General features: G+C 48.8%; 1 protein-coding gene across 1 annotated transcript in view; it reads left to right on the top strand.

Annotated features, from left to right (window-relative positions):
- The window catches only part of SH3BGR (SH3 domain binding glutamate rich protein), a 63964-nt gene extending 53682 nt beyond the window's left edge, over nucleotides 1-10282 (top strand). The window contains exons 6-8 of the mRNA XM_062204893.1: nucleotides 1349-1378; nucleotides 7688-7789; nucleotides 9860-10282. Of these exons, the coding sequence (XP_062060877.1) occupies nucleotides 1349-1378; nucleotides 7688-7759 (102 nt within the window). The 3' untranslated portion in view covers nucleotides 7760-7789; nucleotides 9860-10282. The remainder of the gene's footprint in view (nucleotides 1-1348; nucleotides 1379-7687; nucleotides 7790-9859) is intronic.
- The last annotated feature ends 3446 nt before the right edge of the window (nucleotides 10283-13728 follow it).

The raw sequence follows: 13728 nt of genomic DNA, 5'->3' as shown, positions 1-13728 counted from the left end.
TGCCAGTGTTGCAGGTGACAGTTTAACCCACAGTGCCTTCTCTTACCCTGGTGACGAGGGAAGCCACCAAGTCAGGATCAGCAGACTCCCCGAGTCCTGGCTGTGTTGTTTACTTGTCTTGTGACCTGTGACAGACGACTTAACTCTGTGGTCCCAGTGTCCTCTTCTGTCCACAGAAGGGGCAAGGAGAGAGGGTATGAGTGACCCCAGGATCCCAGGAGCTCCCTGACCTTGCTGTGAGGCCTTAGGAATTTCTAGAAGCTGTTTGGAGGACCCCACCTCTCTAAGTAGTTGCAGCACAGTGGCCCCAGGGATCTCTGAGGTAGGGCCATTTGGGGAAGGGACAGAAAAGTTTTTATTGGGGCCGGCGCCATGGCTCACTTGGTTAATCCTCCGCCTGCGGCGCTGGCATCCCATATGGGCGCCAGGTTCTAGTCCCAGCTGCTCCTCTTCCAGTCCAGCTCTCTGCTGTGGCCCGGGAAGGCAGTGGAGGATGGCCCAAGTGCTTGGGCCCTGCACCCGCATGGGAGACCAGGAGGAAGCACCTGGCTCCTGGCTTCAGATCGGCGCAGCACTGACCGTGGCAGCCATTTGTGGGGTGAACCAATGGAAGGAAGACCTTTCTCTCTGTCTCTCTCTCTCACTGTCTATAACTCTGTCAAGTAATAAAAAAAAAAAAAAGGAAACTTTTTATTTCCTTCTTAGAGTTGCGTCTCCAGGAGAGACAACTTGCCTCTGTCACTTTGATCTAGGGAGATGGAAATGGCTGTGGGCTGGCGGTTTGGAAAGTGGAGACTTCACCCATTCCTACCTTGGAATTTTTTTCTGTTACGAGAAATCAGTGTTTAAATACCACATAATTCATAAATGATATAATTTTCAGTAGAGGTGTAGCTTTTGATCTGCTTTTATTAACTGGTTCAAAGCCAAAGGAAGGTCATGCACAGGAGGGCATAACGGCAGGGAGAGTATTTTTGTTCAGATTTCACACTTGTTTTCATGTACAGTATGGGTTTCACTCCATAGCTCTGAGCATCTTTGGTATTCTTTGCATATAGAGACAAAACTATAGATATTTTCAAGCAGTATTACTAATTGACTCTACTTTCTCAGTGGGTGAGTGTGGAAAAAAATTCACCCCTGTAATGTTCTGAGAGCTGGAGATACTTGTAACGCATGAAATGATTAGGGATCACTCAGTTTCCTGTCTTTGCTGTTTACGTATGGGATAGGTCCATTATGTGGTGTTCATTTTGATGAGCTTCTATTAGTTTGCTTGATTTTGAGATTCAACTTAAAGCTTGCTTAAATCTATATATTTTCTTTACTTTTGACTTCTGGACCTAAGGAGGAAGAGGAAGAGAAAGCCACGGAAGAGGTACGTCTGTCTTTGACATTGTGATTAATTGGTTCGAGGACACATCTTCTCGAGTTGGATTAAAGCTTTCGGGGCGGTGCCCTTGCTCATCATTAAACAGAGGGGCTGATGGCAACCACACGCCCAGAAAATCCTCTTGCAACCTGCAGAGGAGGGGAATACGTTGGGGATGAATCTGTGTGAGGGAGGTGCCTGGAGATATAAGGGCTTGGCTAAGGGCCCTCTCTGAGCCTCCTGCTGTCGGGGGGTGCAGCTGGCCCGGTGATACCTGGATACCTCATGTCCCACTGGGCTGTGACCAGTGGCTCCAGGACTTCTGGTGGGGGTCCCTCCAGGAAGAGCAGGATGGACTAGGATGGATTTTGAACCTGCCCCCGCCCCAGCTGCACAGGAGGGGACTTCAGGAATTTCACAGAGAGATGGAGTCAAAAGATAAAGCATAATTTTTCATAATATGTGTTTTTCCATGAACTTTTTAAAGATTCCTCTTATAAATTCAGTAATATAAAGAGTTTAAGAAAGAGGTGTCTCACCATGAATAAAGGTAGAATAAGAGCAATTAAAATACAAGAGAATAAAATTATATAAAGACAAGAAATTAAGAATTGTATAAAACAGGAAATAAGTATTAAAAAATTAGGAGTGCTGAGGATACGACTTAGAAGTACAATGAAAACATTAGAGCAGAAAGGAGGATTCAGTATAAAAGCTACCAAGGGTGGGATCTGACCTGGCAGTCAGCATGCAGGTTAGGACAGCTGTGTCCCACACGGGAGGGCCTGGCTCTGGCTCCTGACGCAGCTCCCTGCTCCTGCAGACCCCAGCAGGCAGTGGTGACGACTCAAGTGCGTGGCTTCCTGCCATCCGCTTGCAAGACCTGGGTTGAATTCCTGGCCACTGGCGCTGGCTCTCGTCAGGAGTTGGCAGTGGCTCTAAACTCTGTTTCCCTCAGTTCTCTCTCTTTCTGTGTTTATGCCTCCCAAATAAATAAACAAAAATGAAATGAATTAATGAATTTTAAAAGCTTATTAAGGGCCGGTGCCATGGCTCAATAGGCTAATCCTCCACCTGCGGCACCGGCACACCGGGTTCTAGTCCTAGTTGGGGTGCCGGATTCTGTCCCGGTTGCCCCTCTTCCAGTCCAGCTCTCTGCTGTGGCCCAGGAGTGCAGTGGAGGATGGCCCAAATGCTTGGGCCCTGCACCCGTATGGGAGACCAGGAGGAAGCACCTGGCTCCTGGCTTCGGATTAGTGCAGTGCGCCGGCTGCAGCGCGCCGGCCGTGGCGGCCATTGGGGGGTGAACCAACGGCAAAAGGAAGACCTTTCTCTCTGTCTCTCTCTCTCTCACTGCCTACTCTGTCTGTCAAAAAGAAAAACAAAAGCTTATTAAGGGTAAAATGTAAAGGAATACATTTTTTTCTCCATTGCTTATAATTTAACATGCTTATTTATGTTATAGAGTTTGCACTTAAGTTACAGCCAGCATCCCTGAGTACAGCTGAAGACTTGCTGTTCCATATTGGAAATGGAGGTTACTTGAGCAGTTGACGAATTCAAGTGATCCATCTTAAAAACAGAGGCCTTAAAATTTTATTTGAACTTGAAATGTCTATTTACTCTTTTAGGTATAGGGCAAAGACTGTTTTCTTAAAATACAAGAACAGAGATTGGAATGTTGTTTCTCTTATTTTTTTTTTTTTTGAAGATTGATTGATTTATTTGAAAGTCAGAGAGGGAGAGAAGAGACAGAGGAAGAGATCTTTTATCCACTGGTTCACTCCTGAGGTGGCTGCAATGGCCAGGGCTGGGCCAGACAGAAGCCAGGAGTTTCATCCAGGTCTCCCAAGTGGGTGTCAGGGGCCCAAACACTTGAGTCACTTCTGCTGCTTTCCTGGCTGTTAGCAGGAACTGGATCGGAAGTGGTGCATCCAGGACTTGAACCAACGACCATATGGGATGCTGGCATCATAGGCAGTGGCTTTTTCCTCTGAGCCACAACACCGGTCCCATTCTTTCTGATTTGAAAACTTTAATTATTTGTATTTGTGTGAAAGGCAGGGTGACGGAGAGAGATGTGCAGAGAGAGAGAGAGAGAGAGCTCTCCCCTCTGCTGCTTCCCTCCCCGAATGCCCACAACAGCTGAGCCTGAGACTGGGAGCTGGAAGCCCAGTCTGGGTCTCCTAAGATGGCGGCAGGGACCCTAGCACCTGAATGTCGCCTGCTGCCTCCTAGGAAGCTGGACTGAAGTGGACTGGGGAGTGTAGGCGCTCCAGTATGCCATGCGGGTATCATACCCACAGAGCCAAATGCCTGTCCCTGTCTGTTGTTTTCCTAACATAAATAGGCTTATTTGCCTGTCTAGAAATTCCAGTTTTGGTTTCTTTAAAACAGAGCAGAATTTTAAAGACAATCATAAAGCCATCTAGATACATAAGCTGTCTGGATTTTGTGAATTCTGACACTCCAGTTTTGTTGACACATAATTTGATGACAAATTTATTTTTAAAGATTTATTTATCTGAAAGAGTTATAGAGTGAGAGCGAGCAAGAGAGAGAGAGAGAGAGAGAGAGAGAGAGAGGTCTTCCATCCACTGGTTCTATCTACAAATAGCCAAAACGTCCAGGGCTGGGCCAGGCTGAAGCCAGGAGCCAGGAGCTTCCTCCAGGTCTCCCACGCAGGTGCAGGGGCCCAAGGACTTGGGCCATCTTCTACTGCTTTTCCAGGCCATAGCAGAGAGCTGGATGGGAAGTGGAGCAGCGGAGCAGCCCGGACTTGAATCCATGCCCGTATGATGGATGCTGGCGTCCCAGGCAGTGGTTTAACCCACAATGCCACAACAGTGGCTCCTTGATGACAAATTTTTAAGTTGATTTAGATGTGTTTAGTTTTCCTAAAGTATTCCACTAAGTCCACATAGAAAAAAATGTTCTTTCTCTACTTATATTTCACTGTGTGTGTGGTGTGTGATTTTTGGCATCTGTTGTATGGTGGGTGGGTGTGTTGTGTGTATATATGCTATATGGTGTGTGGTATGTGCATGTTATGGTATATGTAGGTGGTTTGTGGTATATATGGTGTGTGGTCTGTATGGTGTGAACATGTGTGGTGTGTATGGTCCACGTGTGGTATGTAGGATATATAGTATGTATGGTATATGATTTGTGTGGTGTGTGGTATGTGAGTATGTCTATGGTGTGTGGCTGTATGGTGTGTGGTGTGTCTAGGTGGTTTGTGGTACATGTTTGGTGTGTGGTGTACATGGTGTGTATGTGATATGTATGTGTGCTACAGAGTGTGTATGGTGTGTATTGTGTGATGTGTATATGGTATGTGGTGTATGTTACATGTGTATGTTATGTGTCATGCATGGGGTATAGGGTATGTGACATGTGTGGCATGTGTATAGTATATGTATGGGATGTGTGTGGTATGTATGCATGATATGTGTTGTGTATGTGTGATGTGTGTATAGCATGTGGTGTGTGTTGCATGTGTATGTTGTGTCACATATATGGTGTATAGAGTATGTGGCGTGTATAGTTTGTGGTATGCATCTTGTGTATATGATGTATGGGTTTATGGTATGTGGTATGTGTGTATCTGTGTTGTGTGGTGTTATGTGGGCAGTACATGGATGTGTGTATGGTATATGGTATGTATGGTGTGTGGTGTATGGTCTGTATGGCATGTATGGTATGTGGTATGTGAATAAAAACTGTGTAATGTGTATGGTGTGAGCCATGTGTAGGGTATGTGGAGTGTATGATGTGTCCTGTGTTATGGTGTGCATGGTGCATATGTGGTGTGTAGGGTGTATAGCATAATGGTATGTGGTGTATGGTATGAGTATAGTATATATGATATATGGGTGTGTGATATATTTATAGTGTGTGTTGTGTGGTATATGTGTACAGTACATATGTGTGTATATATAGTATGTGGGGTATATGGTGTGTGCTGCACGTGTGTGTACAGTATGTGATGTGTGTATGGTGTGTGTGTGTGGCATGTAGGGTGTGTGATGTGTGTATGTGTGGTATGTGCATAGTGTGTGGTGTATGTATGTGTATGAGATGTGCTATGTGTATGGTACATGTGTGGCATGTAGGGTGTGTGGTGTGGGTATCTGTGGTATGTGGTCTGTGCATAGTGTGTGGTGTGTAAATGGTACATGTGTGTATAGGATGTTGTGTGTGTATGGTATGTGGCATGTAAGATGTGTGGTGTGCATATGTGTAGTATGTGGTCTGTGCATATTGTGTGGTGTGAGTATGGTACATGTGTGTATAGGATGTGGTGTGTGTATGGTACATGTGTGTATAGGATGTGGTGTGAGTATGGTACATGTGTGTATAGGATGTGGTGTGTGTATGGGATGTGTGTGTATAGGATGTGGTGTGTGTATGGGATTTGGTGTGTGTATGGGATGTGGTATGTGTATGGTACGTGTGTGTATAGGATGTGGTGTGAGTATGGTACGTGTGTGTATAGGATGTGGTGTGTGTATGGTACATGTATGTATGGGATGTGGTATGTGTATGGTACGTGTGTGTATAGGATGTGGTATGAGTATGGTACGTGTGTGTATAGGATGTGGTGTGTGTATGGTACATGTGTGTATGGGATGTGGTGTGTGTATGGTACATGTGTGTATAGGATGTGGTGTGTGTATGGTACATGTGTGTATAGGATGTGGTGTGAGTATGGTACATGTGTGTATAGGATGTGGTGTGTGTATGGGATGTGTGTGTATAGGATGTGGTGTGTGTATGGGATTTGGTGTGTATATGGGATGTGGTATGTGTATGGTACGTGTGTGTATAGGATGTGGTATGAGTATGGTACGTGTGTATATCGGATGTGGTGTGTGTATGGTACATGTGTGTATGGGATGTGGTATGTATATGGTACGTGTGTGTATAGGATGTGGTGTGAGTATGGTACATGTGTATATAGGATGTGGTGTGTGTATGGGATTTGGTGTGTGTATGGGATGTGGTATGTGTATGGTACATGTGTATATAGGATGTGGTGTGAGTATGGTACATGTGTATATCAGATGTGGTGTGTGTATTGTACATGTGTGCATGGGATGTGGTATGTGTATGGTACGTGTGTGTATAGGATGTGGTGTGAGTATGGTACATGTGTGTATAGGATGTGGTGTGTGTATGGTACATGTGTGTATGGGATGTGGTATGTGTATGGTACGTGTGTGTATAGGATGTGGTGTGAGTATGGTACATGTGTGTATGGGATGTGCTGTGTGTATGGTACGTGTGTGTATGGGTATGTGTATGGTACGTGTGTGTATAGGATGTGGTATGTGTATGGTACGTGTGTGTAGGATGTGGTGTGAGTATGGTACGTGTGTGTATAGGATGTGGTGTGTGTATGGTACATGTGTGTATGGGATGTGGTATGTGTATGGTACGTGTGTGTATAGGATGTGGTATGTGTATGGTACGTGTGTGTAGGATGTGGTGTGAGTATGGTACGTGTGTGTATAGGATGTGGTGTGTGTATGGTACATGTGTGTATGGGATGTGGTATGTGTATGGTACGTGTGTGTATAGGATGTGGTATGTGTATGGTACGTGTGTGTAGGATGTGGTGTGAGTATGGTACGTGTGTGTATAGGATGTGGTGTGTGTATGGTACATGTGTGTATGGGATGTGGTATGTGTATGGTACGTGTGTGTATAGGATGTGGTGTGAGTATGGTACATGTGTGTATGGGATGTGCTGTGTGTATGGTACGTGTGTGTATGGGTATGTGTATGGTACATGTTGTGTATAGGATGTGGTATGTGTATGGTACGTGTGTGTAGGATGTGGTGTGAGTATGGTACATATGTGTATAGGATGTGGTATGTGTGTAGGATGTGGTGTGTGTATGGTACATATGTGTATATGTTGTGGTGTGTGTATAGGATGTGGTGTGCGTATGGCACATGTGTGTATAGGATGTATGTGTATGGTACATGTGTGTATGGGATGTGCTGTGTGTATGGTACATGTGTGTATGGGATGTGCTGTGTGTATGGTACATATGTGTATATGTTGTGGTGTGTGTATAGGTTGTGGTGTATGTATGGGATGTGGTGTGTGTATAGGATGTGTGTATAGGTTGTGGTGTGTATGGTACGTGTGTGTATGGGCTGTGTGTATGGTACGTGTGTGTATGGGATGTGCTGTGTGTGTTGGGTGCCGGGGGGGCTCCCTCTGCTCTGCTCTGAGGTGCGTGGTTCCCTGGTCCTTGGGCCTTGGGCCCTGTGTGTGGGTGACGGTGTCGTTTCTCTTGGAAGGAGTCGGAGGAGGTAGCGGAGGAGAGGGGTGCAGAGGAGGAGCCGGGAGACGAAGGGGAAGAAGACTCCTAGGCCTGCACTGCACTTACTCACCGTTCCCAGGTAACTGCAGAGTGAACAGCTTGGCCCGGCCCCCGGGTTAGCTCCCTGGGTGAGGGGGCTTCTAGTCCCAGGCCACGTGTCCCGTCCGAGACCCCATATGCACACCCTCCTGAGGCCCGAGCTCTGCAGAGCTGTGGTGGCTGGGATTTCAGGGGAGAGGCTGTGAGGCCAGGGCGGGCTCGTTCCTGCTCGCTCCCTCCTCCTCCTCGTGGCCTCTCGGGCCAGGCACAGAGGGCGCTGTTGTCAGTGAGAGGAGGAAGAGGAGGATGATAGCATCAAGTGACGCATCTTGGGGACCCGGGGCGCTTGCACAGTGGGGGCGGCGCCTGGGCAGAGTGCATGGTAGCCGTGGGAATGTTGCCTTGTCATTAGAGTGAACTCCAGGACAGTGATGTCAGGGCTGTTGAAAGGGCACTTTAGACTTCTTCATGTGGGCACCAGACCTCCAGTGAGGAACGTGAGAGCGGGGCGGGGGCCAGTGGACCTGCAGGGGCCGGCAGGGGTGGGGGCACCCCGGCATCCAGCGCTGGCTCAGTGGTGGAACTCGGCCCCCTGTGGACTTACCTGGAGCAGCGCTTCGTGTGGCAGAGACGCTCGGACTTGGGTGAGGGGGGAGCTGCCCTTCCGCGTGTGCTTGCGAATGAAATGTGGATGCCCCCAAAAAGCCCCCTGTATTGTTAGGGCGCCTCGGAGCTGGTGAGGGTGGCTGTCCCCATTTAGGACTGGGCCATAAAGCTTTGATGACTCCCTCATTAAAATCCCGGAGCAAATCAGCCCATGACTGGCTGTGTCCCCGAATTCTCTCAGCTGTCTGAGCTGATGGTCCTGTGGGGTCTCAATCCCATTACTAAAGGATCCATTTTTGAAAAAAAAAAAAAAAGAAAAACTAGCAACTTATTTTAAGAAATTCTTCCTGAAGAGGAGGGGAAGAGGAACCGTGCCGGGAACAGGAACGGAACCCAACAAAACCCACGGGAGGAGACCCCCAAGTGATGTTTCAATCGGCCGCTGTCCCCTGGCTGTGAGGCTCTTTAAAAGTCCTGCTATTGTGAGTCACAACTGTAGAAAAAAAAATAATAATAACGGGCGTGACACAGCTGAGAGCATCGTCCTCGTGGACAGCTGGCTTCAGAGGCAGCGTGGGTCAGCAAGGCACGGCTGGGGGCCACGTCTGCCTGCTCCTCGCAGGTCCTGCTTTACGTTCGGCCCCTCGTCGTCTGTGGTGAGGCCCGAATGCCAGACAGTGCCTGAGTGAGCAGGGTGGCCCTGAGCCCGGAGACACTCAGTAGCCTTTAAAAATGCTGCCTGCACAGCCAGGCGTTCTGCAAACCGCCCACTGCCAAAGGCAAAACCGTGTCCCGGCCCGGCCCATAGACAGCGCTGGCATCTCACTTGGAAAGATGGGTTCAGGCAGAACTCAGCAGCCAAAAACACGGGCAGAATCCTTGTTTGGAACTGGAGGCAGAAATGAAATTGCTGCTTGGGTCCCCGGAGAACATGGCTTGGGATTCCGTCTCTGCAGAGGCTGCCGGTTACAAGGTTACAAGGTCAGCATCACCCTGTCCCCTCCAGCTTCAAGCCTGTGAAATTTCCTCTCCAGCCCAGAGCTATAAAGCCAGTCTGGATTTTCCCAGGAAAATGCAGCAGGGAAGTTACAGCTGCAAGTGCTGGCTTCGTGAGGGGGTCTGATACCTGTTAGCTCCGAGAAAGGATGCCAGCCTGGCTCAGTTTTCCAGGGGGAAAATGTGTTTTTCCTGCCTTGCACTGGGGACAGAGGATGAGTACTGGTTTAAAGGTAAGGGGAGGGGGGAGTCCAGGATGCTTGAGAAAGGAAGTGTTTCCGGTTCTGGGTGATTTGCACGGACCTCACCGGTTGAGCACCCCTCTTCTGAGAATCCCAAATGCCCCCAGATCGGAAGAGGATGCCTTGGGTTCATTTGGAGCATTTTGCATTTGGGCGCTTCAGCTCAGGGCTCCTCTGCCTGCCCTTGCCTTTGACGTGTGCTAAATCTTGGAGATCATGTCTTCCGTCTCTAACACCCTCTCCCTCATCCTTCCCCTTTCTTTCAGAAACCCCAAGCCACGAAGCAGCACCTCACATGCCTCCCCTCAAAGCACACGCAGTGAAATCCTTGGGCCAGAAGCTAGCACTTGGGGCTTGCTGAGGACGTGTGCCCCCCATCACGTGCTAGATGCACTTGAATCCACCTACACACTCCTGTCAATCTGAAACTCAGTGTGACGGCGACAGACGCGTGGCCTCATGTGCCTGTCACTTTTGGCTTCATTGCTTTTTTTTTTTTTGCTCTGCATGATTAGGTTTTCTTGTTCATGCTCTGAAGCCCTGCCTGGAGGCTGCAGACCTCTGGGGGACCCCAGCAAAGCATTTCTTCATGCCTGCCTTATGCTCCATGTCTCAGAATTAGCTTTTGAAAAGGCTGCGCCTCCCCGAGAACAGCCAGCTAAATAAAGACAAATGGCACCTCTCTCGTCCCAGGGAGCGTCCTTTCTTTGCTCTCCGTCCATCCACCTGCGGCAGCGCCTGAGTGGCCGGCGGCGCTTGCCTGCCCACCCTGGAGGGCTGTTTGTGCTGCCGTGGTGATTCACTCGTCCACACTTTCAGGCAGCTCCCATCGCTCGTCCCATCAGGGTGTGCCGCAGACGCACCGCCGTCCACTTTGTCCTCATAGCCTCCTTGCCCCTTGTCCACGTGGAGGGGGAGGTGGGTGTGTGTGTGTGGGGGGGGAGGGGGGCATTTACAGCCCGGGGCCTTTGCATACTTCTGAGCTGCAGGGAGCCGCTGCCGCCTGTGTCTGGTGCCGCTGCCGACTTGCAGTCATGGCTGCTGCATTCAGAGCCCTGGACTGTCATTTTGCCTCCGATGGCCAGGACCGTGTGCTCCGCGTCCGCATGTCCAGCTCCCGTGACGGCACCCCAGGTAGGTTTGGCGGCGCCGCTGTGCTCACCTGCCCCACCTTGCCGTACAGGAGCTGTTGTCTCTGTCTGGGAAGCGTTTGTGGCTGGCCCTCCTCCGGGCAGCTGGGCTGTGCCTTCCAGATCTCCTTGTAGCAAAGGCTGGCTCTGCGTCACTGGGGAGCCCGGTCTCTTCGCCGTGCCTTTCCCTCTTTCCTGGTCGTTATGGAAATTCCACAGGGGGTGCCATGAACTCTTCTCCTCCTGAGTCCGCCCGTTGGTTTGGCAGCCGAGCTGTTTGTGTCTTCTGGGAATGTAGGCTAGGGTCACACAAGTGCAGTGACCTCAGGAACTCTGTGGGCAGCCCTTGTCTTGTTACCATAGTAACAGGAAACTACATCTCAGGTGATCTTGTCCCCAGTGTTGAAGTCGTCCACTTTAAAAACATTCCTCCCCCTGCTGAAAATAAGGCAGAGGGCTACAGTGAAACAGAAGTTCACATAATTAAAAATTAATTTCTATTTTTGTTTCATTATTTCAAGTTACGTCTTATCTAAAAAGCCTGCATTTTTTTTAAATCACAAAATCCCACACACACAGAGGCCTTAAGCTTTTTGCTGTGGCTTAGAGCTGATTTTGAGCCTTTTTGTGGGGAGGGAGAATGGAGATGGATTTGGCTAGATGCCAATTTCCCTCCCATTGCTCTTTTTTTTTTTTTTTACGTGAAAACAAGTATTTGTTCTAACAAAAAGCAAAAATAACAAACCAGGCCACTTATTTAAATCAAGTTAATCCTTTCTCATATTTTCTGCTTTCCTATAGTTGAAAATTAGCATCCTAGGAGAGTATATTTATTTGCATTTCATTTTCTTTAGGGCATCATTGAAATGCAAAATCACTTAGATCAATAATGCCGAGCAAATAGTCTCTGTCCTCGTCTGGTTTCAGTTTTGAAACCGCGGCCTCAGTGCCTCAGTGCTCGGTGGAATTGTGGGGACTGTGATGCTAGAACGTAGTTATACAGTGTGGTTAGAAAATCCACCTGGGATACTCCCAGAAGTGAAATGCATTGGAAGTAGGGAGAAGCAACCGTTCAGAAGGAAGCCCCATGAATAAGCAACATAACTTTGCAGAAAAGAAAGGAAGAAAAGAGACATGGAAGAAGCCTATGCTGATCGGAAGTTGAGGTTCAAGGGCTTGGGTGGAAGGCGGTGTCTCTTCTCCTGTTTTAATGTCAGAGCAGCAACACATTCCCTTGTGTGTTCTAGCCGCAGAGCCCTAAGTGCCCTTCTCCCTCCTCTGTGGGCTCACATCTCCCTCTGTCCAGGAATCCTGCATCCCCTCCGTGTTGGGGATGGCTCGCGCTCCTCCTCGAGTCTGTCTCCTCGATTACAGGTCAGAGGCACAGGAAGACCCCGGAGTAGACTGGCTGCAGAGGTTCTTGGGGAATATTTCCAAACTTTTCCTTTGAAAACCGGTGTGACCATACAACCTGTGCAGGTGCGCGGGTGTCTCCTCTCTGGCGTGTGGTAATAATAGAGAATGGCCAGCAGGTGGTGATAAAGGACAAGCTTCTCAGTGTGGCGTTGCTGCCTCCGGCGGCCCTCTGGCCACATCCTAGAGCCCGGCCACTCTAAGTTAAAACTGGAAGGCAGCACGTGTGACTTGTCAGTGAGACAGAGAAGAAGCACCAGTGGGCAAATTAATGAGTGTATGGTTTATAATTCTTTCATACAAGGTCATTTATTTTGGGCGACATACAAAGTCTTTTTATTTTTTAAGATTTATTTATTTATTTGAAATGCAGTTATAGAGAAGCAGAGAGAGAGGTCTTCCATCCGCTGGTTCACTCCCCAGTTGGCCACAACAGCCTGAGTTGCACTGATCTGGAGCCAGGAGCCTCTTCCGGGTCTCCCACGTGGGTGCAGGGGCCCAAACATCTGGGCCACCTTCTACTGCTTTCCCAGGCCATAGGAGAGAGCTTGATCAGAAGTGGAGCAGCTGGGACTCAAACCGGTTCCCATATGGGATGCTGGCACTGCAGGTGGCAGCCTTACCTGCTGTGCCACAGCACTGGCCCCACGAAGTCTTAAAAGCTGTTAGAATCAGTAACTGGGGGGAGGACTTTGTTGTGGTGCTGCTTGGGGTTCCTGCCTCCCGCCTTGGAGAGTTTGGGTTCAAGTCCTGGCCCTGCTTTGACTGCAGCTCCCTGCTAATGCAGACCCTGGAGGCAGCAGGTGATGGTGCAAGATTGAGCCTGTTGAGTTCTGGGCTCCTGGTTTCAGCCTGGCGCAGCCCCAGCCGTTGTGGGCATTTGGGGAGTGAACCAGTGAATGTGAGATCTCTGTATGTCTCTGTCTCTCTGCCTTCCAAAAATCAAATAAATGCAAACATTTTGAAAAGCAACAAAACCCCCAGTAACCAGTTTTTTGAATTTCACCTCTTTGCCTTCAACGGCAATCTAACTCACCACTGAGTGAGTGGGCCATCTTGATGACGATGCAAAGTCTCCTTTTAGCCCATAAAGCGTTCCAATAGAGATAGAGGGGACCTTCAAGAAGTTGAAGGGAGATGGAATTAAACGATAAGCGTTTTGGTGCCGACACTTTTTGAAATGCAGGCGTGCAAGGTGTCTCCAAATAGTTCGTGAAAATGTGTATCGTGAAAAACTATGCAGCGGAGGTAAACTTCAATTCCATTTGCCCATGAAGCTTTTAAGTCCCCTTATAAAAATGGAACACTAATCAGCTAGTCCCCTGACCCAGTACTTTTGATTCTGATGGGATCTGTATCCCAAGTATTTGGAAATACGATCCTGAGCGTCCCTTCCATGGTCGTCTTGGGCCCTGGGCACGTGGACCTCTTTGTTCCGGAAAGACTACCTTGGCACTCGCTTTGCAAAAGCTGTACAGTGCCTGGGAGTGAAGGGTTGTCTTCTAACGCAGACTTCAGAGATGTTGAAGATGCAATGTTCCCAGCTGTGGGGGTTTCAGACTGGGAAGGGGCTCAGCCGGGTGGCCATGGGT

Source organism: Lepus europaeus, chromosome 2 (assembly GCF_033115175.1).
Source record: "Lepus europaeus isolate LE1 chromosome 2, mLepTim1.pri, whole genome shotgun sequence".
NCBI lineage: Eukaryota > Metazoa > Chordata > Mammalia > Lagomorpha > Leporidae > Lepus > Lepus europaeus.
Note: the sequence above shows the minus strand (reverse complement) of the source record. Positions and strands in the feature narration are given on the sequence as shown.